The sequence below is a fragment of the Clupea harengus genome, chromosome 3 (assembly GCF_900700415.2).
Source record: "Clupea harengus chromosome 3, Ch_v2.0.2, whole genome shotgun sequence".
NCBI lineage: Eukaryota > Metazoa > Chordata > Actinopteri > Clupeiformes > Clupeidae > Clupea > Clupea harengus.
In genome coordinates, this window is record NC_045154.1 from 20,970,933 (window position 1) to 20,998,130 (window position 27,198).

The window sequence follows — 27,198 nt, forward strand, 5'->3', positions numbered from 1 at the left end:
GATTAGTGTGTGGGCTGGGCGCTAATTCGATAGTTTTTTTTTTTGCTCCACTTCCGCTTCTCTGTTTGAACGACTTTCTGAAGTGCTCTAACCTGACTGAGCATATTTTTTAAATCCCATCCAGATCTAAGAGGTTTACCAACAAATTCGTTCTGAGGTCTATATCCCACTGCCGATTTTTACACAAACTGCTCTGATCCGATTCTTAATCTAACTTAAAAAAAATACATCATTAAATTCACTATGGCATGTTAGCTAGTCATTGATTGTGCTAATCTGAGCTCAGTAGCTATCTGGCTTCTAGAACCATCAAACCTGTGTGTGAACACGTGGAATCACTGGATTGAAAAAGTGAGTGATGAGACCTTTGCAGAATTTGAAAACAGCTAACGTTATGTTGGAATAATTTCGTGAAAGTATCTGTTTTTAAATGAAAGATGTTCATAATGTCCCTTTTTTGACAACAAGAAGCAATATAATGTAGCTTGTGGCTAAGGTTAATGATGTTAGCTGGTAACAACATTAATGCTCAGTCCTACATTAGCATCTTAAAAAATAGAGTTTTTATGTTAGTGAGGCCACATAATGTTTTGAAAGTTGTTTACAAGCATACCCTTGTGTAAAGTAAGTCTTGTTAACATACTATTGGACACTGAAGCTAATCTAACATCAAGCTGCTAAACGTTACTTTTAGATACTACACAGTGAAAATGAAACACCAGTTTGGGTTCATGCCTTCCTTGAATTGGCTCAAATTTCTTCCCAGGTTTAATCCGATTTTTCACCCCACTGATCTATATTGCCAATGACGCAGTTCACTGCTGAGGATAATAAAGGGATGGTGAAAAATGAGAACATGATCAAAGAGAAGAGTGGGACTACATCTGGGTAAGTACAGATCATTACTGTTGCATCTCAACGTAGACAATGTCCTCTGTGTGCATAGAGGCTTTATATTCATTGATGTGTTGTTACAATTGGTCTCCTTCAATGATGCCATAGCTAGAGCTGTACAAGCCTTTTCACCATAGATGCCAGTCAAGTCAAAACTGTATTATTTACATGGAATAAATACTGCTTTTACCAAAGCCACTACTACCATTCTGCTAATAAAACCAAGCAGTTTGTGGCTTATCCGCCACTACTAAGAATTGTTGCTGAATAGGCTTTCAGTATGGCAACAAAATCCTCAGATTAAAACAAATACAACCCGCTCCATCCCATAGTCCTCAATAACAGAGAACAGCTGCACATCATCATACACCGTACTCCAGCCGTGTTCCCCTGGCCCCACCGTCTCCCCAGCCAAAAGCGGATAGCACATCAGAACAAGTGGTCTGCACCAGCAGTCATAAATCTGCCTGTGGAGCGTGTGGACTGACTGGGTGGGTGGGTGGGCGGGCTCGGCTCGTGCATCCATCACCCACAGTAGTGTACTCCTTCCTCTGGGTGAATATATTAATTTGTGGTGATGTGGGAAGCGTGTGTTGTGCGCGCGGCAGCGGTCCGTCCCCAGCCCTGTTAATTAATCAGACGAGAGGAAGAGGAAGAGACACCTGTGTGGCAGAGCTGACGGCAGCCTCCTGTGACGAGCCCTGATGGCGCTCTGGCGTATGTCATGCTCTCCTGAGCTAAGCTGGGGAAGGGGGTGGATGGGTGGTGGTGGTGGGGACATGGAAGATGAGACATGCCTAACAGCTTATCCCCTGGGTTGACGATAAACTCTTTGTGTCATCTGTTCCCTTCTGTGTCTCCCCGGTGTGTTTGTGTATCTTCCCCCTCTATCGCTCATCCTGTCTGTCTCTCTCTCTCGCTTTCTCTCTCTCTCCCTTTCGCCCACCCACACTCCTTCACTCATACCTTACTCTCCTTCTCCCTTGATCTCCCCCCTGCCCAACTCTTGTCTGTGTAAAAAGTGTGAAACAGGCTCGAGCCAAAGCTGCAGGGAAAAACAAAAATGGAGGCAAGGCCAAGGCTCAGAAGAAGGTAATGTAGTCCTGTGATGTTTGTCTCATCTCCTCCGGCATCCTGTAAGCCTGCAGGGGCTCTGCCCCACCTTCGCAGGTTTGGTTGGCTGGTCTTCAGCCCTTTCCTTTGACGCGATTCAAAGCACATAAAGTTCAGCTCTCTTCTGTTCCCCCTCTTTATTTTGGACAGGTGCACCAAACCTACACGCTCTGCATTTTAGGAGTTACATTTTATCACCGGTCAACTGTTGTCTAGCAGCATAAGTGTTTTATTATTACATGACGTCAGCTTGTCCTTGCATGAGATCTCTCTGGCCAGTGAGAGATTTATGCCTGGAATGTGACAGTGTCTCGTTAGGCGTGTTTAGACACATGTTGCAATACAGTCTCAGCAGCAGCCTTTCCACCAGTGACTTTGGGCTCCCTGGAAAGTGACCCAGGGGGGTCCCCTCAAAGTGGGTCAGCTTTTCCTCTGAGCCTCTCTCCAAAATGGGTTCCTTATTCCCAGCAGGCCTCTGTGCTTCCCAGGGATATAAGGTTCTCCAGGGGCTGAAATGTGGTTATCGTAACGAGGATTACATTTCAACGGTATTTTTGGTTCTTGTTCATCACTAAGTACCCCACTCTCTTTAGTGTTGAAGAGTAGGGGTGACCTCATAATGCCTTGCTGTTATAAAGTTAAACTTGTGAAAGTGTGTGTGGCTGCTACTTTAGTTTTCCTTAAACTACTTTACTGCTACTTTAGTTTTGGCAGCAGTGACTCAAAACACAGACTACAGATAATAAAAAAATGATGTCAAATGCAAGTAAGGCAACAAAGGGAATTGAATGTCAGGCCTTCCCCTCTATGTATTATGTAGATCAAATTTATGTATGTATGTATGGTCTTTTCTTGTGTCCTTGTCAAGTGTTTGAGATTTGAATGCCCTGTGTTTACACTGTGCTCTCTGTCAGGTCAAGGACGTAAAGAGTGAGGATCCTGACTCTGAAATAGATTGCACTATGCGGTGAGTGGTCTCTTGTGTCTTCGGTCTGGAGTGTGAACACACAGGGGGGTAGTGCTCAGGCAAGGCCAGCTAATTACAGTGGCTCTGGTAGAGTGTTGGTGTCATATGAGCAACGCAATATGGGTCTTAGAGTATTGGATCAGCACCTAGCTGCCACGGCACAGAAATGAGTTTTAATCCATTTGCGTCTCAAATGGAATCTAATCTTTTCCTTCCCTCCCACCTCTCTCTCTCCATCGCTCTCTCTCTCTCTCTCTCCCCCTCTCCCTCCATCGCTCTTGCATGCTTTTTCCCCTGCTACTGGAGAATGGAAATTAATTCTGATTTCGATGTCCAGGATCTTGGGTACTACATATTCTGATTTTCCTCTGAACACTGGCTCCCTTTCAGGAAATTAATTTCTTGCATTATTAAGAGGGAGGGAAAAAAACGGTCTCTTGTCAGAAAAGTAATGAATGGAAATCTGTTCCATAAGGAGATGGACAGCATTGGGGTGGCTTGTACACACACACACACACACACACACACACACACACACACACACACACACTCTCTCTCTCTCACAGGGACATTTAGTAGGCCTTATTGACTGCTTTTGTTACTGCTGCTCTTTAGATGTTATCTGCACAGTTGGGATTTTTTTTGTCCCCTTTTTTAATTAAGTGCTATGGCAGTTACACTAATACTCATAAGCTGTGTGAAGCATATTGACAAAAAAAATTGGTGGGGAAGAAAAACCTTTTTCTCACTACGGAATGATTTTGGAAATGATAATGTAATATCCTGCAACATGTTGTCATGGTTATATCTAATGAGTTAATTGGCCTAATTTGTCTCTCTGTTTGTGCTGCACGGCATGGAAATGGATTCGCAGTTATGCAATCATTATTGTTTGATTCCTGTAATTATTTAATTTTCATCAGCCTCCATTATAAAATATTGTTATAACTGTAATTATGTCAATTTTATTGGCCACTGAGTACCTCATCTTTTCATCAAGCTGAAAAAAAGAGTCTCTGTGGAGGAGCTTTGTGTGTCTGTGGTTTTTGTGCTGTCAGTTGAGAGATGACCTTCCCTGCTGCCTTGTGTTTCCCAGGCTGACCGTGAAAGAGGAGCCTGATGATGCAGACTACGTTGAGGGGAAGAGAGGGAAGAAGAGGAAGAGGCCTAAAGAGGAGGAGGAGGAGGCTGACGAAGGGCCCTCAAGGTCTCACAAGTCCGATAAGAAACTGTAAGTGGCCCAAAGTGGCTCTGCTTCTCTAGACAAGAGTTCTGTAGAGAAAACTCTAGAATGCCGGCGCACTGTGACATCACAGAGAGTGGATGATGTGTGATGATGTCATAGAACTTCTCCAGACCTGAGGTGAGGTGAGCCTGGCTGAGTTCATCATTCTCTTTCAACATGGCCAGGACAAGCAGCTACATGGATTGGGACATCCCAGATGCAGCAGTGCCCGGCCCTTCTTTGTGCGTACAGGGAATTACTTTCCTCAAGGCCGTAGGGGGAATGGAAACAAGCCCTTTGTCAATGTCAGGGGCATGTGTGTGAGAATGTTTTGAACACTCATTAAGGTGATCTGTTTGTTTGTTTGTTTGTTTGTTTGCTTGTTTGTTTTGTTGATGTGTTCTCTAGGTTGAAGAAAAATAAGAGAGCTGAGGAAGATGGTGAGGCGACCTCTGAGAAGAAGAGGAGGAGCGTGAAGAGTGAGGAGAAAATGAAGGTAAAGTCGGACGCCCTGCAGCCCCTCGATAAGAATACCTGGCTGTAGATAGTTTGACCTGGCAGATTGTATCAGGAAAAAAAAGTGGTGTTCACGCACACAGCTGCAAGCTTATCTCACACACCTCTGACACATTTCAGAGATGATTTTTTTCAATTGCCTTAAATTACCAAAAGTCATGACCCTCAGTATGTGGATGTAAGAGAGATATCAGGAGGCATAGATCTGAGTAATAATCTGTAGAAGTAACCAATGTTTAGCCATCATATCGCACTCAGATTGAAACTGGAAATCAGAATCAGTTGTTTTTGCTGCATTGCAGGCAGCGCGATCTCCTTTAGGAAGTGTTTTTTTTTTAGTTTTAGTGGTATTTTCGTAGCATATTTAGACACTTGAGACGGAGGTATCGCTTGGAAGATTAAACGTGTAAGAGATGAATTCAGTCGGTAAAGATGGCCTTCTCGTGCTGATCTCCCAGAAGCCCAAGAGGGAGCCCAAGAGGGAGTCGAAGGAGCAGGGCGAGAACGACAAAGTGAAGAAGACCAAGGAGGAGCGGGAGGCAGCCAGAGCCTTGAAGCTCAAGCTCAAGGAGGAGGAAGAGCAGCAGCGTTGGAGATGGTACAAAGAAAGAGTGTGTGTGTTCGTGTGTGTTTGTGTGTGAGAGAGTGAGAGAGATGTTGTTGATTTCCTGTGTTGATATATTGTCTGGTGTATTGCTCTCTCATGTTGCGAGACTGCTGCAGGAAAAACAGTAGTGCCCTGTCTGCTTCCTGTCTGCTACCTGTGTACCACCTGTCTGCTACCTGTCTGCTACCTGTCTGCCATCTGTCTGCCTCCTTTCTGCTTCAGGTGGGAAGAGGAGCGCTATAAGGATGGAATCAAGTGGAGGTTTCTGGAACACAAAGGGCCCTTCTTCCCTCCAGAATACCAGCCTCTGCCGGCCGACGTCCATTTCTACTACAATGGTGAGATGGCAGTGATGTTACAGGCTATTGGGCAGTAGTTAGGTACTCGTTGAAAAGTTAGTGAGATAGTAATGGTATGGATCATAAAAATCATAAAAAAAAAAGTTTATTTAGTTCGACATGTCAAGTTACCATGCCGTTCCAATGTTTGAAGACACCATCGTAGTCATAGCAGGAGCAGTCCAAAGATAGTAGACTGTCATAAATTGTTCGCGCCCATTCTCAAGGGCAGAGAACACATAAACGCCTGTGCCCTGACTGGCTAGTTGGTGAAAAAGCAACAGTTAAAGGTGTTAAGTGTGTTTTGAAGTTTGTTTTTTCCTCAGAGATGACTTTAATCGCTCTTCCTCCTCCTCCTCTTAGTCTTCTTCACAGGGCTTTGGAATAGGTCTGTGTCTTGAGTGCCTCTGTCACTGGCTTGACCCTGTGCGGCCCAACCATCCATTGTAATTTCCCTCCACTGGTAGTCAGCCAGGCAGTCAGCCATCTTAAGAAAGCTTCTTCGCTCCCTGCTGATTGGTCCAGATGGAATAGACTCCTTTGAATGTTCCATTGATTCGATTCCATTTTTGATCGCGGTTCCACAGGGAGCCTCAGTTTGAAGTGAAAATGTAAAAGCTGCACTGCTTCGTTTAATCATTGGGAGTCCTTTTTCTTATACTCCTTCGTCGTTTCTTGGGGGCTTTCCCCCCCCCCTTTCTCCTCCGCCCTTTTCCCTCTGCTTTCTCTGCCTTGGCAGGAAGGCACTGCAGCTACTCTCCTCAGGAGCTGACTCATGCCGTTGAAAGGGAGTGTAAACACACAGGCCCTCCGTGCCATCGATCGCGAGAATGAATCAGTAGCCAAGAGCCAGGGGAGAAGGGGGGCCAGGTGGCCTCGAAGTCCTGAGAAGTTGGCATGTGATGCTCCACTGAACTCAGCCTCTCTTTCTCTCTCTCTCTTTCTTTTTTTCTTTCTCTCTCTCTCTCTGCTCTCTCTCTCCCCTCTCTTTCTCTCTCTCTCTGCATGTAGAATGAAACAATTCCTCGAGGCATTCTGGCTATTTGCTGAACCTTTTGCTAACTACACTCGGAACAGGAATCTTTGTGTTTACCAGAGATTGATAGGGGAGGAGGGATGGGGGCAGGGGGGGTCGTTTTCGTGCGTGTGTATCATTGTGTGACTGCGTCAACATGTTGTAGTTGTCTGCATGTCTGTGAAACTAAAGGTGTATGTGTGTGTCCATGGTGTGTACATATGTATAAGCTCACACATTCTGTGTGTGTGTGTGGCAGGTAAAGTGATGAAGCTGAGCCCTATAACAGAAGAGACAGCCCTGTTCTTTGCCCAGATGCTGGACCACGAGTACACCATAAAAGAAGTCTTCCGCAGCAACTTCTTTAAGGACTGGAGGAAGGTGAGTTTTAAGACAGGTGCCAATACTGGTCCGTTCCGGCCCTCTTCAGTGGTTACCATGGAAAGGGAGAAGAATAAAACAAACGAAAGCACCTTTTCTCTCATCAGTCACACTTTTCTACGATGGCAGATTACTTTTATGACTATTTAATTCTATTCATTGCTGTTGGTCCGAGCACAAATCATTTTGATGGATAAACGAAAGAATATCGAGCAAGCCACACCATTGAAGCACAGAGGATGACGTCTCTACACCTGGTGTAGTAGCTAATGTCCTCTCTGCACCTGGTGTTGTAGCTAATGTCCTCTCTGCACCTGGTGTTGTAGCTAATGTCCTCTCTGCACCTGGTGTTGTAGCTAATGTCCTCTCTACACCTGGTGTTGTAGCTAATGTCCTCTCTGCACCTGGTGTTGTAGCTAATGTCCTCTCTGCACCTGGTGTTGTAGCTAATGTCCTCTCTGCACCTGGTGTTGTAGCTAATGTTCTCTCTGCACCTGGTGTTGTAGCTAATGTCCTCTCTACACCTGGTGTTGTAGCTAATTTCCTCTCTGCAGGTATTACCTCCTCTAAACCCGAGTTTGACAATCAGTGTCTGTCTGATATAGGAAGCCCAGAACTGCACCCCTAGGGTAGTTTGGGTTTTTTTGAGGTTGAGAGAGTGGAACACTCAGGGGAGGGGTCCTCTGTCTCAGCCTTACCCTCCGTTTCCCTCCTGAGGGATGACTTTAGTGTGCTGCTACCAGCTTTTGTGTGCTGCCACTTTTTCTTCCCATGGTATGGTAATCTGCCTTCTCAAACTGCGGAGTGAGATGACTGAGGATTTGCTAGGGGAGAGATATTGGGGGGGGGGGGGGGGGGGGGTTGAAGTGATACATTTTTGGGGGGGAAGGAGGTGCACTCTCTCACCCACTGTGCACCCCGCCAAGCCCAGAGGCGTATCATGCAGAATTAATTTCGTGCTGGTTAATGCTCAATGCTCTTGAAAATACGATTTGTGTAAAGGCGTTGATATGCTAATCCAGACAACTTGCTCCCCGCATGCGAACAAATCCAATTAAACTGCTTTATTATAACAAGGCAGGCTTGCCTCGCATGGCTGCCTGAGTCTCCGCCCACCGTCTGCCCTGTCACTCACTCACAAGGAGCCGCCGCAGCAGAGAAAGGAAAAATCTTTTCTGCTTTGACGTCTTTGTAGATGGAATTCGTGTCATCAAGCAGTGGCAGTGAAAGCCTGGTCTCCCATCTTACCTGAATGAGGGTGTGATGAGTTGTAGTTGGAGAGGGAGCTTAAAGTTGCAGTGGAGACTCAAACAGAAAAGACGTTGACACACTCTGGGGAAGTTTTGGGATGAAAGCCAGCTTTGTTTTTTGGCAGATCTCCCTGTAAGACAGTGCCAGAATTTCCTCAGATCATTTCCAGATGGATAATCTTGTCATGAAGTGCCTAAATCTAGGTGTACCCCTGAAATTGTACACTTGTTGGAGTGAGGGAACATGGGCCCTCACACATGGCCTGAAATGCTTCTGGAGTGGAAAGCTTTTATTGAAACCGTAAATGGTAGACCTTTTCTATTCCAAAATAATAGCACAGAAAGGCCTGTTTGAGGCCGTGTCCCAGGGCGGCACAGTGGTGGAGGGCTAATGGTGCCAGAGGGGATGGGGAGACTCCTCCTGGCCAGAGAGGCCTAGTTACACACTGAGGGAAATGATAGTCATTTTCTGCCACTCCTCAAAAATCCCACAACTCGCACCACTCGCGTGCTTTACTTAAACCTTTAAAAAGGCGCCCTGTCGGGCAAAGCCATAATCACACAGTATGCTGCCATTTTGTATTATTTCTACATGCTAGGTTAATGGCAGCTGCCCTGCTTGTTGGCCACTCATGTTACCTGGCAACCACAGAAATGAAGGCTGTAAAGACCTCTAAAGTTTACCTAAAAGTCATTTACCAACAAATAGGGGGGGGCTAGATTCAAATGGCAAGTGCTCCCTGCTAGGTCTTTGGGCCTAGTTCACATCAAAAGCCATGTCACCGCTTTTAAAGGGATTTTTCTAAAAGTATTCTCTCTCTCACTCTGTCTTTGTGTGTGTGTGTGTGTGTGTGTGTGTGTGTGTGTGTGTGTGTGTTACCAGGAGATGAATGTGGAGGAGAGGAGAGTAATCACTGACCTCAACAAGTGTAACTTCACAGAGCTCCACACAATGCACAAGAACAAGGTGGAGGCCCGGAAGAACATGACAAAAGAGGACAAACTGGTGTGTGTGTGTTGTGTTCCCAAGTGTGTACTTGTGTGTTTGATTGATCTAAATTTGAAGGAAGAGCATTGGCAGCACCATTCAGGCAGAACAAACCCCATAAGCAGTTCCAAACCGGATATAACCAGCCCTACAGACTTAAGGTGTTCTAGTTGTGTTGACTTCAGGAAGTGAAACCCTGGTTGGCATTTGCCAGCAAAACTAGCTATGTATATGAAAATATAATACAATGACTAACTGAAATCAGAGCATATCTCAGTAGAATTAGCAAATAATGTAAACATCAATGTCACAAAAAACTGAATGTCGGAGATCTGATCTTGTTTCAAGTTGGATGTGTTGTGCTAATGGTGCTGTATGAATAAGCGCAATACTTTGACTTTACCACGTTTGCGCCCATGCTAGGTGAACAAGGACGCCAACCAGAAGATCGTTGACGAGTTCGGCTTCTGCCTGCTGGACCACCACAAGGAGCGCATTGGCAACTTTAAGATTGAGCCGCCGGGGCTGTTCCGTGGGCGCGGCGAACACCCCAAGATGGGCATGCTGAAGAAGAGGGTCCAGCCAGAGGACGTCATCATCAACTGCAGCAAGTCAGGAAAAAACACAAGACTGACATTTTTACCAGCTTTGGGTTACAGGGCCTGTCCTGTCAGAGTGGGTTAAGATGATGCCCAGAATATGCAGTACTGGCATGAAAAAGCCTCTTACTGACGAAAATTACGAGTACTTTAAAGATGCCAGTGCAGGTAATTTTGGTCAGGTAGAGTCTAGAGATGTCAGTATTGGTCATTTTGGTCAGTATTAAGAGTTTAGTGAAAGTGAAGTGAAAATTGGGTTAAGGTTGACTTGTGTTTTGTCATACAAATTCAGCACTACCTTAGAGTTGGTTTGAAGTGAAGTAGGGTTTGGGGTGGTTGGGCTATAGTGTACTGTCCTTCGTAGAAGCATCAATCCAATCAAAACAGGATGTCATGATCAACTGCAACACCACTAGCCTTGGGTTAAGGGGCAGGCATCCTATCAGAATGGGTTAGGATGCTTGGTTCATAGTTCAGCGTGGTGAAGTTACAATAGGGTTGGGGATGACTAAGGTAGTGTTGGAACTTGTATGAACCAACTGTAATGTTCTCTCAGAGTTGGGTTGACTAGAGTTTTGTCATACAAATTCAAAACTACCTTAGAGTTAGTTTGAAATAAAGTAGGGCCTGGCATGATTAGATATGATTCCTTTGCCCTTGAGTTAAGAATTCAGAGTTTCAGAAGTATTCTAAGCCTACGTCCACACTAACCCGGGTACATTTGAAAACGCATAATTATTTCTCAGTTTTGCCTTTTCCTCCTTACTAAAACTGTGTTTTCTGCCACTGAAAACGATACTTTTCTGAGGTGCAAAAATTTGACATATTGGTCCTCCTGCCATTGGTCAGTAATAGTTATATTATAGCTCTAGAAATGGGTGACTCATCTCACCCATAGTCTCCAATTCATTGCCAACCATTCAGCTTACTTGTTTCCTTACATTTAGATTTATTTCTTTAGTAAGAGTCTCATGCAAAGTGACTTGCAGTACAGTGTATGTATTTATATACATTTCCATCGGTGTATGCGCTCCCTGGGTTTCGAGCTCATGGTCGTGGTGGTGTTCACACAGTGATGTCATTAGTGCCTCGCCCTATCAGCTGACCTCCAGCTTCTCTCCACAGGGGCTCCCATATCCCACAACCCCCTGCAGGGCATCGGTGGAAGGAGGTTCGCCACGACAACACGGTGACCTGGCTGGCCAGCTGGACCGAGAACGTCCAGGGATCGGTCAAGTACATCATGCTCAACGCCAACTCTAAGCTGAAGGTGAGGTGGTAACAGGCAGACAGACAAAATGGCAGGTAGGCAGCATTGTGAAGCTTTGTGTAGAGTTAATTGGCATGTGGCGTGTTGTATTGTTCAGTGCTGAATGTGAGAAATGTAGAGAGGCTAGCATACCTAAGGTTGGTTTTTTTTTCTGTTTGCTGCCTTTCTGTGCAAGTTTAATTTTGTATTCATGCTCCAATGGACCACATTTTTGCTAATGTTGAGTTCCGCCTCGCAGTTATCGCAACGAGTGAAATAGTGGTTGACCGATTAATTGGGCCTATTTACATGCCACTTTGAGATAATTGGCATCAGCCAATGCCTGCGCTCACGAGGCCGGTAAACAGCGGAGCTTCAGAAGTATCATGGAAGGGGAGGAGTGTATTTGTTTGGCTGTTGAGTTCAACTCCAACAAGTAGACCTCTGAAGATGCACTATAAAATGGGGCCATATTTTGCCCGTATATTCAGTTCACTCAGAAACAAGGAGATGCAGCCATCTGCTAATGAGTGCTGCTGTTAAATACACTAAAACATTTTTGGGATAACCTGTGTATTTATTTACTTGACACATTTTTTTTATTTAAAATAAGTGCACTGCAGTCAGTCTCATTTGTTATTGTTAAATTGTTGTATTTTATGAGATGTATTTTTGTTGATTTATTAAAACCATCGGCCGCCCTGCTGTCTATCGGCCGTCGGAAAACCCATATCGGTCGACCACTAGAGTGAAGCTGCACTTCCTTTGCCTTCCCCAAGATTCTTTTCATTCTTCACGGGCTTGTCGGTTCCCATGCACCACTGGCCAGAACAGATTAGGAAGTTTGGAAGAGGAGTTTGGGGTTTATCTTCTCAGACTTTAAAAGCTCACAGATTAGGTACGAGCTACTTTGATGGCACGACTGCTTTGATGGTAGCTATTGACAAAAGTTGAATACATTTAGGCTCACAGCACCAGAAAATACTCATTTGTTGTTTTTTTTTTTTCTTCTTTTCCTCCTTCCATCACTTCCTTCTGTGCCTCTTTGCCTCCTTCACTCCGATGCCCTTCACCTCCCATTCTATGGATTTTGCTCCTTTCTAGCCTCTCCCTGTGAGGGAGATTCAATTTGATGACATTTAACTTCAGAGCTTTTCCTGTATTTAATCAACCAGAATAAGGGCGAGAGAGGCGAGTGAGTGAGTGTGTGTGTGGGGAGGGGGAAGAAAAAGAAGGAAAGAACGAATGAAAGAGAGAGAGAGAGAGAAGTCTTACTTCATCTTATAGATCATCATCGGTGTGTGTGTGTGTGTGTTCTGACCTCATTCATCTTCCTCCTGTCCCCGCCTCCTCGCCCGTAATCCAATCAGTAAACTGCATTGTCAGAGCGCCCATCAGTCAAGCGCATGTGGCACAACAAGCCCAGTGTGGGGTCTCCTGCTGGTCTTTTACCCCAGTCGTTTATCTCGCCGTGCCACCTTTTACACCCCCCCACCCCAGAACTTTTCTAACCCTAGTTTCAATGTGACCACCTCCTGTGCATGCCATTTGTGTGTGTGTGTGTGTGTGTGTGTGTGTGTGTGTGTGTGTGTGTGTGTGTGTGTGTGTGTTCTGTACGAGTAGGGAAATAACTAGTATGTCTGCTGTTTGAGGGCTTTGCCTGTGTGTGTGAGAGAGAGAGAACCAACTCTTTCGCGCTCGTCTCCTCTTCAATGTATGGTGTGTGTGTTTGTGCACGCGGGCATGTTTGTGTTTTTGTATGTGTGTGTTGAGACTGTGCTGTGTCTGTCTCTCAGGGTGAGAAGGACTGGGAGAAGTATGAGGTGGCTCGGCAGCTGAAGGGCCGTGTGGACCAGATCAGAACCCAGTACCAGGAGGACCTCAAGTCCAAACAGATGGTCACTCGCCAAAGAGCTGTGGCCCTCTACTTCATCGACAAGGTGACAGAGAATAAGCTGGATGTTGGCTTCTTTCTCTTACCTTCTTACTTTCCCTCACTTTCTTTGTCACTATGTCCATCCCTCACACTCTCTCCTCCTTGTTTCTTTGTTAATCCCTCTCTCTCGCTCTCTTTTTCTCTCACACATTCTTCTCACTTTCTCTCTCTCTCCCTGAGTTGCTCTCTCAACCTTTCCCCCTGAGAGCTGGGTGGCTCTGAGAAAGAGAGGAAGCCCCAGAGAACGTCAGGATGCTTCATGGCTCTCAGGAGAGTGAGGCGGATCAGTAGATATTTTCCTTTCTGTCTGATACGGTGACCTTCTCAGCAGCCAAGAGCTCCACTCTGCTGCTGCTGGGCTCTACACAAGCATGGAGCCTCAGGCAGGGCTGGCTGTAGCACTGGGCTCCTGGCCAAGAATACAGTCCATACCGCCATTCTGGCAGTCTGTCCACATCCACTCTCCTAAGGAAACAGAGTCTGTCTGTCAGTCTGTCTCTGTCTGTCTGTCTGTCTGTCTGTCTGTCTCCTCTAATTGTTTGATAGTTGTGCTCTATTGAAGTTCAATGTATTGTTGGAGCCATTTATGCTGTACTTACGAACTCCGCAGAGCCTTAGTTTTGCCTAATGCAAGTTGTGAATGGGTGTTGGCTCATTAAAACACATTCTGTCTGGTTGCAAAACCAGCTCAATGACAGGGACAGTAGAATTTCTTTTGTGTTTTGAGGGGCAGAAAAGTGGACACCAGGCACACCCAAACAGTACTGGCAAATGGGCCAAAGCGTAGGATTAGAGGTCGCTGTCTGATGTCTGAAAGCAACTTCAAGTTCCACAGTGTATTGTTTTGACTGCTATGAGAGCAGACATGGTGTTGTATTCTGTGTTTGAGCGCTTCGTTTACTTTATTGAGTTAGTAATTACTCGTGTTACCAGCAGACGTTTCTCCAGTTGGAGAGAGAGGTTCCCCAAAGAAAGATGGCCCACCCGAGTGGAAAGAGGTGCAGGAGTTTGTGCAAGGCTAGACGAGCAGCAGCAGCAGCAGCAGCAGCAGCAGCTTCTCAAGCAAAGCAGGGGTAATGGATGAACTGGCATGATGTTGAGATGAGGAAGATCAGCTGGAGAGCACTTTGGGCTATGGACGCTACCTGCATTTAAATTAATTGTCGGAGCCACTTATGATGTCCTCCCAACTCCGTAGAACCTAAGTCAGTGGGTGGGTGAAGATGGAAGCTGCGAGTTGTGTGTTGAAGCACATTCTATCTGGGTGGCCCAGGTGTTCTTGCAATGTGTAAAAGATGTGCAGCAGGCACACAATACAAATTTATTTCTGTAGTGCTATTTCAAGAACAAATGTCATTATACGTTCTTTGCATAAACATTGGCAAAAGCAAAAAAAACGCAAAAGTATGGAAGTGTGGAAAAATAAAAAGGGCCTCAAAAGCCTTTGAGTGATTAGTAATCCATTAGCGCAGGGGTTTTCAACTGGTTTTGTCCCAGGGACCACCATTCTGACCAGAAAGTAATCCGCGGCCCACTGATGTGCCAGTGATTCCCAAAACATTTTACAGTCCCGTACCCTTCTTTTTCATGTTTGTAACCGCCGCCGCCGCCACGCCCCCTCCCCCCGCACACATATTCTGCCTATAATACTTGTCAGTGTAAATTCTACGCTGAATATGGGTCTACATCAGTATTTTGGGCAATGTGACTTGGCTATTCAGACATAAATATGTCGACGGGCCCAGGTATATTTATAAAAATAAAAAAAGTCAATGGTGAACTGATCAACATAGGCTCATGTCGCGGACCCCCTGCAATGCTGTCGCGGACCCCTGGTTGAAAACCCCTGCATTAGCGTGAAGTAGTAATTTTAGTTCATGCTAAATGACTGCTTTAATACGGCTACTCAAGGTAAGATCTTAATCTGTCAAAACACAGTAGCCTATTCAACATGGCTTTTGGCCTCTCCCCTGTAGTTGGCTTGAGGGGAAGCACTGTTAGTTCAATCAGATTTATAATCATGGCCCATGGTGACCGCAGAAACCCTGCCTTCTGTGGAGGACCTGAACCTGTGTGCCAAGTTTTACAGTCAGACTGGTATTTTGCTTTGTCAAAGCACTACAGGCATTCAATAGGCCTGACTTTTTAGCTGTTCAGCTGCAATTTAGTACCTTTGTGAGCAGTGTAGTGATACGGTCAAACTTTGAAGCAATGTTGCAGGTCATTTCAAGGAGCTATGTGATTGTATTATTGCAGAAGAGGCTAAGTGTTCTTGACCATGAATACAAAAGCAGCCATTCCAATACCATTCAGGGCCTCCTGTAGAAAAAGCAGGTCTACATTTTCTTCACGTCCATGTAAAAATACATGACATTTACTCAGTGTGTTGATTTAGGCCGATGGCGTCCGGAGGTAGTTAACTTTTTGGTAGGTTTTTCTGTTTTCTGTTTGATCTGCTAGCCAACAGCCAACATATTTCTCACTTACTCTTTGTTTTTGTCCCTCTGCCATTTTTTTTTTATGAACTCTTTTGACTGCCGTAGGCTGAAAGCTCCGTGGGGTGATGGTGGTTTGGCGCTGCCTGTGGCACAGTGGTGGAGTGGTGAGGGCAGAAGGGATCACACACAAACTCACTGAAACGCTCATCCCTCTCACCACAGACTACTCGCTTTACATGCTCTCATGATGTGTGTGTGTGTGTGTGGGGGGGGGGGGGGGTTGTGTGTGTGTGTGTGCGCGCGCAGTGGAACGGGTGGATTCTGATTGAGGCCAAGAGTTGTACCTAAAGGTTGCACCAACAAAAACATGTCACCCTCTGAATCTCACGTGTGTGTGTGTGTGCGTGTGCGCTCCCCCTCCAGCTGGCTCTGAGAGCGGGTAACGAGAAGGAGGAGGGTGAGGGGGCGGACACGGTGGGCTGCTGCTCGCTGCGCGTGGAGCACATCACCCTCCATGACGCGCTGGACGGACACGCCTGTGTGGTGGAGTTTGACTTCCTGGGTAAAGACAGCATCCGCTACTACAACAAGGTCCCAGTCAGCAAAAGGGTAAGGCCCAGCACACACACACACACACAGATGTTCATCAGTCACACTCCTACACACACCAGCTGACACACACATACGTACTTGCACAAATATCCCCAAACACACACACACACACACAGTAACACACAGATGTTCATCAGTCACACTCCTACACACACACACCAGCTGACACATATACATACATGCATGCACAAATGCCTCCCATCACACACACACACACACACACACACACACACACACACACACAGTCACACAGTCACACTCCTGCACACATACACACACTTCTTTGATTCCCCCCGGAAGCATGAGCTAAGCTGTCAGTCACCTAACTCGCCACCACCTTCCCAAGGGGCTTTAAAAGAAAAAGAAAATGGGGGAAAAAAAGATGGCAAAGGAGGAAGTGACTCCACTCTGATTTCGGCTAGGCTCACAGAAACAGACCCCCCCCCCCCCCAGTCACCAGGTCCTAGCACTCAGAACATCCAGGAGCCCTCATACAGGCCCTGGGTAACCAGGAGCAGGCTTCAGTCCCCCAGGAGGAGAGGGGGATGATTTCCTCTGTTACATTACAGGAGGAGAAAAATGTAACCAGTGAACAAAAGGAGAGAGATGGAGAGAGGGGGGGGGGATGGGGGCAGAAAGTGTTTTTTTCTTGCCAGTTGAGGTGTTTTGCTTGGCAGAGGTTTTAATTATTTAAATGGGGGGCATTTAAAAAGAAACTCATCAGTTGATCGTAATTAGTTGGCTGATTATTTGAGCAGGTGGGGGTAGGGGGGCTTTATCGAGCGGTGCCGGGGCTTCTCCAAAATGTCAGGCCTAATTGAAGAAAGGTGTAATTTTCTCGTTTCCCCCTCGCGAAACGAGGGCAGCAAAATTACATATGTAGAGCGGGTCAGCCTGTCACACGACCACCAATGGTGGTGCTACACACACAAATACACACACACACAAACCCTAACCTACATGTAGAAATGCATAAAAACAGGAAAAAGCTCATGTTTCACTCACACACACACCCAAACATGCCTGGTTAATGCTACTGCCCTTGTCTAAGTGTGTTTACACCACAGACGGAGCAGCAGGCAGAGTGTGCCCTAGAAGTAAAGAGCTGTGGGAGCTCATAGACTCGCTGGTTTAAGACTTCTGCTTTCTCATCACTCTGACATATCTCCGATAAGAGTTTAGTGGCAGGGTGGTTGTGTGTGTTGAGAATGACAGCAGCTCTTGTCTGTAGAAGTGTCAATCATCCACCTGCTTTTGTCTGAAAAAAAAACAAAAAATTGGAATTGTGCCCATGTCTAAATCACACTTTCTCTCTCTCTCACTCACACACACTCACCACTACAGGACAAATGTCCTCCCTTTTTTTTTTTTCTCCTTCCTCTCGTTGCTCTTGTTATTCTTCTTCTGCTTCCTCTGTTTTGGCTGAAGGAGAAATTGTTATTCAAATGAGGCAGCTTTAAAAGCAACACATCTGCGGCGATTAATTAGTTCCATGCATATTTTAGCCGTCTTATTTGGAGCCAGAGCGAGGGAAACGGGACTTCTTGGAAATGTCAGATATAATTGAGAGCCCCCCCCCCCACACACACACACACACTCACACACACCTCCCCTCCATTTCTACCTCTCTCTTTTTCTGTCCATCTCTCCCCCAATCCCTCTGTCATTTGTGAAACAACAAGGGTCTTATCTACAAAGCCTTGCGTAGAATTCATACAAACATGTACCGTACGCACAAAGCCTGAAAGATGCGTACACACAAACACAAACACACAAGATTCCACACACCTGTTTTTCCAACATCGCCATCAATGGGAAATTGAGCGCACGTGCATGAGCAGCACACTCCTGTCTCCCTCTCCTCCTGTGTCCCTCCTCCTGTGTCCCTCCTCTCCTGTGTCCCTCCTCCTGTCTCCCTTTCTTCCTGTCTCCCTTTCTTCCTGTCTGCCTCTCCTCCTGTCTGCCTCTCCTCCTGTCTCCCTCTCTTCCTGTCTCCCTCTCCTCCCTCAGTTACTCATTTTAATATGCTAATATTATTAATTATAAATAAGGCCAGGACACCCCCATGTTGTGCTCTTATCCGATGGAAAGGCAAGAAAACTCATTTTATTTGGCCAATTAGACTTCTGGCATTAAGAACAGAAGAAGGCAGTTGGAGTGGCAGCAGGTGGCAGTGGCTCTTAATGCAGTGGGGTCAGAGAGTGGCACTGAATGATCCTCGGTCAGTCTGGGGGTTGGCGAGGGCATTTAGCAGCCGCGTCTGAAACTGGGAAACCACGTTGTCTTGATGGGCAGTTGAACAATAAATGAAAATAACTATATATATATATATATATACACACACACACACACACACACACACACACACACACACACACACACACACTGTGTGTGTGTAATACATATATATAAAACAATTCTGACATCAAATTAATTGTGTGCCAAGAAGCCACCCATTGCGCACCCTGTCACCAGGCCACCTTGCCACTATATTAGTCAGTCACATTTCTGCATCACGGTTAATTTGCACGTTGATGGAATGAGAGTGCTTTCTATTAACAAAGTCTAATTCCACCTCCGCCTTTGTGTGTGTGTGTCCATCGCTCTGCTCACATGGGGGAAAACGGCTCTCACTGCAATTGGCTTTTAATGTTAGCCTGGTCAAACTCTTCATATCGGAACTTTATACACCTGGCTGATATACAGATGATCCTGTCCCATTCGGACCGGTCTGCCAGTACCCTCTGGCGTGCCCCTGTTGCCAAGAAACCTGGTGTGGTAAGCACTGGTAAGGGAACGGGCAAATGTGTGACTCATGGCAGCATCGCAGTCTAACACACAGACTTTCAAGAGGATGGCTTTTGGAAACCAGACATGGTTGATGGGGACATTCTAAAACGCTTAATGTAAAAAGGCTTATCGTGGCTTAATGTTCCAAAACAGCGATCAAGCGATCAGTGGCATCTCTCTAAATACACGCTCCACTTTAATTCTGCCATTGGCAATATCCTCTAATAAGGCTAAAGTGGCTTATTATTACCACCACCAACAAGGTCATGGCTTCAGTTCAGTCTTTTAGTTTGGCAGCAGGATTACGCAAAATGTATTAAATTCACTGGACGGATCCACAAATAATTTTAAGGCTTTCATTAAAACGGCGAGATAGGCCATTTGGCCTTGTCGAGGGTCTGCGCTCTCCGACTGCCCTTCTAGTTAGACTCTAGTTAGTCCATAGCATAGCATTTGCCCATGCTTACTTGTCTCTTTAAACTGCATACACTGTGATGTGTTATTATTTCCATTAAGGCCCACATGTCAGTGCTGCGTAGATCTTCTTTTGAAGAGTAATAGTTTTCACACGTGGGCCTACGGACTCGTACACAAACTGGTAATATTAGTTATTGCACTGCATAGCCTCAACTGACTAAAACCATTAGAAATGTGCGTATGCTGGACATCAAGTTGGTGATGAGGAACGCACATTCTTGCGGTCATTTCACTTTTGATGCATCTGAGCGTGAGCATGAAAGATGGCATACGCAACATTTTTGTGTGATTGCAACGTTTTTACGAGGCCCCGGGAGAGGTACAGAATGCACTCATCTCTGTGCTCCCCTCGTGATCACGTTGGATTGCTCCAAAATGAAAGTGTTTACCTTCTCTCTCTCTCTCTCTCTCTCTCTCCCCCTCTCTCTCTCTCTCTCTCTCTCTCCCCCCCCCTCCTTCCAGGCCTTCAAAAACCTCAAGCTCTTCTTGGAGAACAAGCAGCCAGGAGATGACCTGTTCGACCGCTTGAGTGTGAGTCTATAGCTAGAGTTAAACACACACACTCACTCACACACACACACACACACACACACACTCCCCAACATGCCACCCTCACACAGCATTCACACTAATATTTTTCTCTTTAAACTCACTCTCTCTCTCTATAGTTCACATGGCCTCTGACACAATATTTGCCTGTCTGTCACTTTCACTTTGGCCACGTATCTTGAAATGACTCTTCGTCACAGCGCCGCTTTAAGGCACACAAAGGGGCGAGTTAGAGGAGAGGATGGTTATGGCCCGTCCCAACGGGAGAAGTAGATGAGTCATGGTACCCTGGTGTCTGGTCTGGCAAGAGATCTGCCGGAAGTGTGCCAGATCCACGGCATAGTAGAGCACGGGAGTAGAATGGAGCACGGGAGTAGAGTAGAGCACGGGAGTAGAATGGAGCACGGGAGTATAATGGAGCGCGGGAGTAGAATGGAGCGCGGGAGTAGAGTAGAGCGCGGGAGTAGAATGGAGCGCGGGAGTAGAATGGAGCACGGGAGTAGAATGGAGCGCAGGAGTAGAGTAAAGCACGGGAGTAGAGTAAAGCACGGGAGTAGAATGGAGCGCGGGAGTAGAATGGAGCACGGGAGTAGAGTAGAGCACGGGAGTAGAATGGAGCGCAGGAGTAGAGTAGAGCACGGGAGTAGAATGGAGCGCGGGAGTAGAATGGAGCACGGGAGTAGAGTAGAGCACGGGAGTAGAATGGAGCGCAGGAGTAGAGTAGAGCACGGGAGTAGAATGGAGCGCGGGAGTAGAGTAGAGCACGGGAGTAGAATGGAGCGCAGGAGTAGAGTAGAGCACGGGAGTAGAATGGAGCGCGGGAGTAGAGTAGAGCACGGGAGTAGAATGGAGCGCGGGAGTAGAATGGAGCACGGGAGTAGAATGGAGCATATGCACAAAGGGGGAATGGACGTAAGCAATGCCCATCCGTCCAAAACGTCCTACTTTAGCAGGACCTTGTTGACTCTTATGACATTGGGTATTTATAAGCACACGGACGCATATTTAATGGTTGTGGAACAATTCCTCTGAAAACCAAATGGGTCATTAGCGTCTCATATTCAGTGTTGGACACGGAACATGGCGTCGTTATGAATGTCCATTCTGCTGATGGTACAGGGGGTTGGAGAGCTTGGCAACAGCAAGAGATGGGCTGAGAAAGAAAGTTGCACTATGCCCGCTGACTTTTGGCTGGCCAAGTTGGTGGTGAAAAGTACATTGGCCCCCTGGAGCGGTTTACTGTGTGCCAGAACACCCAAAATGCATGAAATGCCAGGCGAATAAGATGATATATTTTTACACACAGGCAGAAGGTTAATATGATGATGTTTTTTTTTTTCATACTGTAATCTCGTAGTGCCAAGCCTAAAATATTGTTTGCAGGAAGGCCTGGGGTAGGAGGCGCTGGCCAGTGGTGGAGGGAGATAGAGGGTTCAGATAGGTAGGTGTCGGAGGAGAAAGATGGAGAGGCTTCTGAGAGAACTTACAGAGCTCAGCCAGTGCCTGCTCAGGAAGCCTGGAGGGCTGGCTCAAGGTTAGGGAATGAGGGAAGGATGGAGTTCGTCTGAGTGGTGGGAGGGAGGGAGGGAGGGAGGGAGGGAGGGAGGGAGGGAGGGAGGGAGGGAGGGAGGGAGGGTGGGTGGGTGGGTGGGTGGGTGGGTGGGTGGGTGTGTGTCTGTGTGTGAGAGAGATGCGCATAAGTAGAGAGTTAAAGTGAAGGTGGCTGGCCTGTACACAGGTGTGTGTTTGAGAGGCCTGAAGAGGGGGCGAGAGGCCTTAGTGCAGAGAGAGAGAGAGAGAGAGAGAGAGAGAGAGAGAGAGAGAGAGAGAGAGAGAGAGAGAGAGAGAGAGAGAGAGAGAGAGAGAGAGAGAGAGAGAGAGAGAGAGAGAGAGAGAGAGAGAGAGAGAGAGAGAGAGAGAGAGAGAGAGAGAGAGAAGTAGGGTGAGCCTCTGGTCCACGGGAGAGTGTGTGTGTCTCAGAGGTGTAGAGTAGTAGGGTGTCTTGCTAGCCTGGGGGCTGTCCAGACGTTGAGGAGCTGCGGCGCTCAGGAGAGAGTTCTGATTGGCCGTTTAAAAAGGCCAGCCGGAGGAGGGACCGCCAGAACTGCTAATCTGCCCCGACTCTAATAACAGCCCCCCGCAGCCTGGCCATGCCAGATTATTACCCCCCTCTTCCCCCGAAGGGAATCTGTGTGTGTGTGTGTGTTATGTATGTAAGTTGGTGATCTTGATATTTGGCAGCCTCAGGCATGTCCACAAACTAACAATTAGTGAGTTAGGATCTAGGCAGCTGGTGAGATTCTGCTCCATCTCTGGTTTAACAGGCAGCCTTGCTGTGTGGTGCAGACAACGCCGTCTCTACCCATGAGTGTCAAAGCTTGCGTTTCATCTCTGGACACATTTGCACCCCTTTTGTTAGGTCTGATAGAGAGTTCAGTGTGTGTGTTTGTGTGTGTGTGTGTGTGTGTGTGTGGATCCTCACCCTTGAAGTACATGTTCAGCCCATTTCTTAAACAGAATGAAATTGGAAGTCCGAGCATCCGTCAGTAGCATGAGGAAGTGACATCATGACCAGCGTCCCTGGCCCTGAAGTTTTGAGGAAATGGTGCCACCATCTGACTGGGATGGTGATGAGGTTAAATGTCGAGGTTAAAAACGTGTTCTGGATAGATATTCAAGAGGTGTCCTGTTTTCCAAGTGAGTGCGATGAACTGTGCAGGAGTCCAAAGAAACACTGTAAGGCAATGGGAGCCAGTATTTGTGATGGGACTTGGGGAACGTGTGTGTGTGTGTGTGTGTGTGTGTGTGTGTGTGTGTGTGTGTGTGTGTGCATGTGGCGTGTGTGTGTGTATGTGAAGGTGTGTGTGCGTGCGTTACAGCCCTCTTTCCATCTGTCTCATTGAAAGTTGCTGGAAGGGTCAACCACTCCACAGTAGTGTGAGCACGAGAATATACGATGTGCTCTTACACGCACACACACACGCACACACACACACACACACACACACACACACACACACACACACACACACACACACACACCTAGACACAGCCACAGACTCTTAAACACACTCACATCCATAGATGGCACTTAGTATGCAGTCCACTTGTTCAGAGATAACAAAGTTGAGAGTCTCTTCATACTCAAACAAACCTTTTAGTGAGATAAAGTTTATAGGGAAAGTATTTTCCGTCTCTTTTAGTGGGTAAATGTGATTGGGTTGTGGGTTTGTGCAGGTATACGAGTTACACACACACACACACAATTTGACCTCCTGTTCCCCACAGGTTGAAGTGTGTCTGAAGATGTCTGTGAGTGAGTGGGGGTGTGTGTGTGTGTCAGTCTCTGAGTCTGAGGAATTGTGTGTGTGTGTGTGTGTGTGTGTGTGTGTGTGTGTGTGTGTGTGTGTGTGTGTGTGTGTGTGTGTGTGTGTGTGTGTGTGTGTGTGTCTGTCTGAGGACATCAGTGTGTGTGTGTGTCTGTGTCTCAGGTGGTCTGTGTGAGATTGTGTGTGTCTGAGTACGTCAGTGTGTGTGTCTGAGTCTGAGGACGTCTGTGTGTGTGTGTGTGTGTGTGTGTGTGTGTGTGTGTCTGAGGTGGTCTGTATGAGGGTGTGTGTGTGTTACCGCTGGGATGTGGTGTGAGCATTGAGAGTGACAGCGGTGCTCTTTGTGAAGCGTCCCAGGGGCAGCTGAAGCGGTGCCTTTCAGGGCTCCTGTCCACCATGCGGTCTCTCCACCCACAGAAAGGTCAAGAGCAGTAACAAGGGCCGTGTCACGCTGACGGGCTGATGGACTGATTGGTCTGGGCTACAGGTTGGAGAAGTGCCATGGAGTTTGTTTATTGCCTTGGTCTTCAGCTCAGAGTGGAATGAACTGACATGCACTTCACGTGTGTGTGTGTGTGTGTGTGTAGTTATAGGATCTGACTGTATAGAAAAACATAGTTGCGGAGGTGGAATGTACCAATCTGAACTTTGATGTGTGTCTTTATGTGATTGACTGGATGTGTGTGCGTGTGTGTATATATGTGAATTTATGGAATGTTGCATAGGACTCATAACATGCTAGGCTTGACAGCTGAGCAGCGAGATGATGTGTGTCTTAAGTGTTTTGTATTCGGGCGTGTGTGTGTGTGAATGTGTAAATGATGAAAGCTAAGGCATATCCATCCGTTCTTTGTGTTTGCCCTCGCTGCCTCTCTCTCCCCCTCTGTCACTCTCTCCGTCTCTCTTGCAAAGGCATTAGAATGAGTCTAAAAGTTGACTAATGTGTTTTATAATCCCCTTCTCCCTAAATGATGGGCGTAATAAATATGGAGAGCGTGTTTGTCTTTCTCTCCTTCCTCTGAGGATGCAGAGGGAGGGGTGACTGAAGGTGAAGGGGGAAAATCATAGAGCTATAGTGCCATCTAGTGGTAAAGAGGGAAATGTGTGTTTGCGTGGTGCGTTAGACTGATGTGTGTGTGAGTAGGCGTGTGTGTTTTGTGTGGGATCACTCTTTGCCTGAATTGTGCCTTTTTTATGTAGGTGGGTGTGTGGAGTATTTGCCCACTAGCCTCTCTACTCTTCACTTTCCTGTGTGTGTGTGTGTGTGTGTGTGTCCAGCGTGTGTGTAAATTTGCGTGTCACATTGCGTGTCAAGCAGTTTGTTTAAATGTTAGTCATCTTCATTATATCATGCTTTTCTCATGTGTATACTTCAGTGTGGAGTGAGCATTGTCTAATGATCACTCTGTGTGTGTGTGTGTGTGTGTGTGTGTGTGTTCGTCTCCGTCTCCTCAGACTGCTACACTGAACAAACACCTGAGCTCTCTGATGCCCGGACTGACGGCTAAGGTTTTCCGAACATACAACGCCTCCATCACCCTGCAACAGCAGCTGAAGGAGCTGTCCAACAGTGGGTCTCTCTCTCTTTCTCTCTCTCTCTGTATCACTCTCTCAACAGTGGGTCCCTCTACTCCTTCTGCTCTCTCTTTCTTGCTCTCTCTGTATCCCTCTCTCTCGCTTGTTCTGTCTGTGGTCCTCAGTTCCTTTAAACTACATCCTGTTTCGCCTGTAAGGCACTGCAAGGCCACAGTCAGCGAGTTGAATATTTACTGAAAGTGTGTTATTTTGGTGACATTAGGTTAGACAGTAAGAAGGCAGTCTCAGGACCAGGTGGATGAGGCTCTTTTTACACCCTTTTCTCATTCCTCAAAGAGTGTTTGTGTAATTGTTGAAGAGTAATTGCACAAGCATGCAAGTCCTTTTTGTGCTAAGGCCACAAAGTATTGGCAACTTGCAGTGAGTTCATAGCATCTCAGTCTTAATTTTTTATTTCAACTTTTTCTTTTTATGTGTTTTAATCTCCTTCCTCATCCGTTCTTTCTGTGTCAGTCCTCAGCCACAGTTTTACAGGTCCCAGATTCTGAGAATCGCTTTTTTTGTTTAATTAGCCGTGACAAAATTGAATGCAGCTTTTCTATTCTTTCCATGACTTCAATTTTCCCTCCTCCTCCACACACACACACACACACACACACACACACACACACACACACACACACACACACACACACACACACACACACACACACACACACACACACACACACACTTCTCCAGTGGTCGACAGCGCTGCAGAGAAGCTCCTCTCCTACAACCGGGCAAACCGCGCGGTGGCCATCCTGTGTAACCATCAGCGCGCCCCACCCAAAACCTTTGAGCAGTCCATGGCAAACCTGCAGTCTAAGGTGAGCCAGGGGTGTGTGTGTGTGTGCGTGTGCACGTGCTAGACGATGAACAGAGCAAGAGTATCTGACCTATCTACAGGCAAAGTAGGATGGGCAAAAGAAAGTTCTGTTGAAATCCACCAGAGTTTATAAACACAAGGACGTACTGGACAAATGTCTTTTCCTCGGCCGTGTGTGTGTGTGCTGTGGTTAGTTTGTAAGTGTGAGGAGCCATTGTTGTTCTCCCCCAGATCGACACCAGGAAGGAGCAGATGGCCCAGGCCAAGCTTGAGCTGAAGAAGGCCAAGAAGGAGGCCAAAGGCAGCAAGGACCCCAAGCTCAAGGCGTGAGTGATGTCTTACCGTGAGCACGCCACAAGCTGCGCAGTGTTTACTCTGAGTTTTGGACAAGGCCACGTCATCATTCAGAAACAGCCACTGACCGTGGACACGCCATACACTGCAGAATAGTTTCGCTTTTGGAATATACATTCAGCATCAGCTTATCTCATAGAGGACAGATGTTCAGAACTACATTACATTGCGTTACGTGTTCGTCTGACGGTCTGTCTCTGTGTGTGTGCGTGTGTGTGTTAACGCCAGTGTGTTGGAGAAGAAACAGAAGGCTGTGATGCGAGTCAAGGAGCAGCTCCTGAGGATGGAGGTCCAAGCCACAGACAAGGAGGAGAACAAGCAGATCGCCCTCGGCACCTCCAAGCTAAACTACCTGGACCCACGCATCAGCGTGGCCTGGTGAGGACCCGTCTAGGACCCGTCCGTACACACTCAGACACACTCTCAAAGCCCTTTCACACACTCTTTTAGCATACACTTCACCCACACAGGCACTCGATGGAAGGTAGACTAGAGATGGACAAGAGTGTATGAAGTGCATGGAAATGAAGCATTCAAATTGAAGTAGCCTACTTGACCATTCTGTGCAGGCTATGGAAGTGTTTGCATTATTTAACATCTCTCAAACACAGCTTTTGTATTATTTTTATTTATGTTTTTTGGTAGTGTTTCAGTTTGTGTTGTCCCATTTAGGTGCAAGAACATGGAGGTACCACTGGACAAGGTCTACAACAAGTCACAGAGGGACAAGTTTGCCTGGGCGCTCGACATGACCGAGAAGGACTTTGAGTTCTGAAGGGGCTGGGTGTCTCAGCTCTACAGGGTGTAGCACTTTTAATCAAATGTTTCTAGTTGTTCAGCCATTTTGCTTTTAATATTCAATCATATTTCAAAAATCATCTTTTAAAATCTTATCGTTGTTGGTGTTTCAAAGCCAGTTGTTTAACTGCTTTTATCTCTGATGTTTTACTCAAAGTTTGTGAATAAAGTTCCCTGTTCAAAGACGCTTCAAGCCTTGATGGTGATTTCAGTGAAGCTCAAACCGCTTCCGCCTGCTGTGCTGTTAGTCAAAAAAACGAAAAGGAAAAACTCTGCAAAGCTTTCCTTTGTCTGTTAGAGAAGGCAGACACTGATTTCCCCTCAGCAATTTCAGTGTAATATTATTTACAGTGGTAAAGTGAAAACGGT

At 46.6% G+C, this 27,198-nt stretch overlaps 1 protein-coding gene across 4 annotated transcripts; it reads left to right on the plus strand.

Annotated features, from left to right (window-relative positions):
* zgc:173742 (DNA topoisomerase 1) lies at positions 1 to 27,198 on the plus strand. 4 transcript variants are annotated; one of them, XM_031564914.2, is made up of 21 exons: positions 1 to 351; positions 767 to 888; positions 1,917 to 1,986; positions 2,922 to 2,974; positions 4,071 to 4,205; positions 4,385 to 4,441; positions 4,608 to 4,695; positions 5,174 to 5,313; positions 5,545 to 5,660; positions 6,935 to 7,056; positions 9,190 to 9,312; positions 9,718 to 9,905; positions 11,019 to 11,163; positions 12,939 to 13,082; positions 15,940 to 16,125; positions 19,858 to 19,926; positions 24,729 to 24,843; positions 25,551 to 25,678; positions 25,909 to 26,003; positions 26,260 to 26,409; positions 26,704 to 27,187. In XM_031564914.2, the coding sequence occupies exons 2-21, from the start codon at positions 806 to 808 to the stop codon at positions 26,804 to 26,806; spliced, it is 2,310 nt and encodes a 769-aa protein (XP_031420774.1). In that variant the 5' UTR covers positions 1 to 351; positions 767 to 805; the 3' UTR covers positions 26,807 to 27,187. The 4 variants fall into 4 exon arrangements, with proteins under 4 accessions (XP_031420774.1, XP_012697944.2, XP_042562015.1 ...); XM_012842490.3 differs by lacking the exon at positions 4,385 to 4,441 and having other exon boundaries at positions 3 to 351; positions 26,704 to 27,186; XM_042706081.1 differs by lacking the exon at positions 1 to 351 and having other exon boundaries at positions 26,704 to 27,198.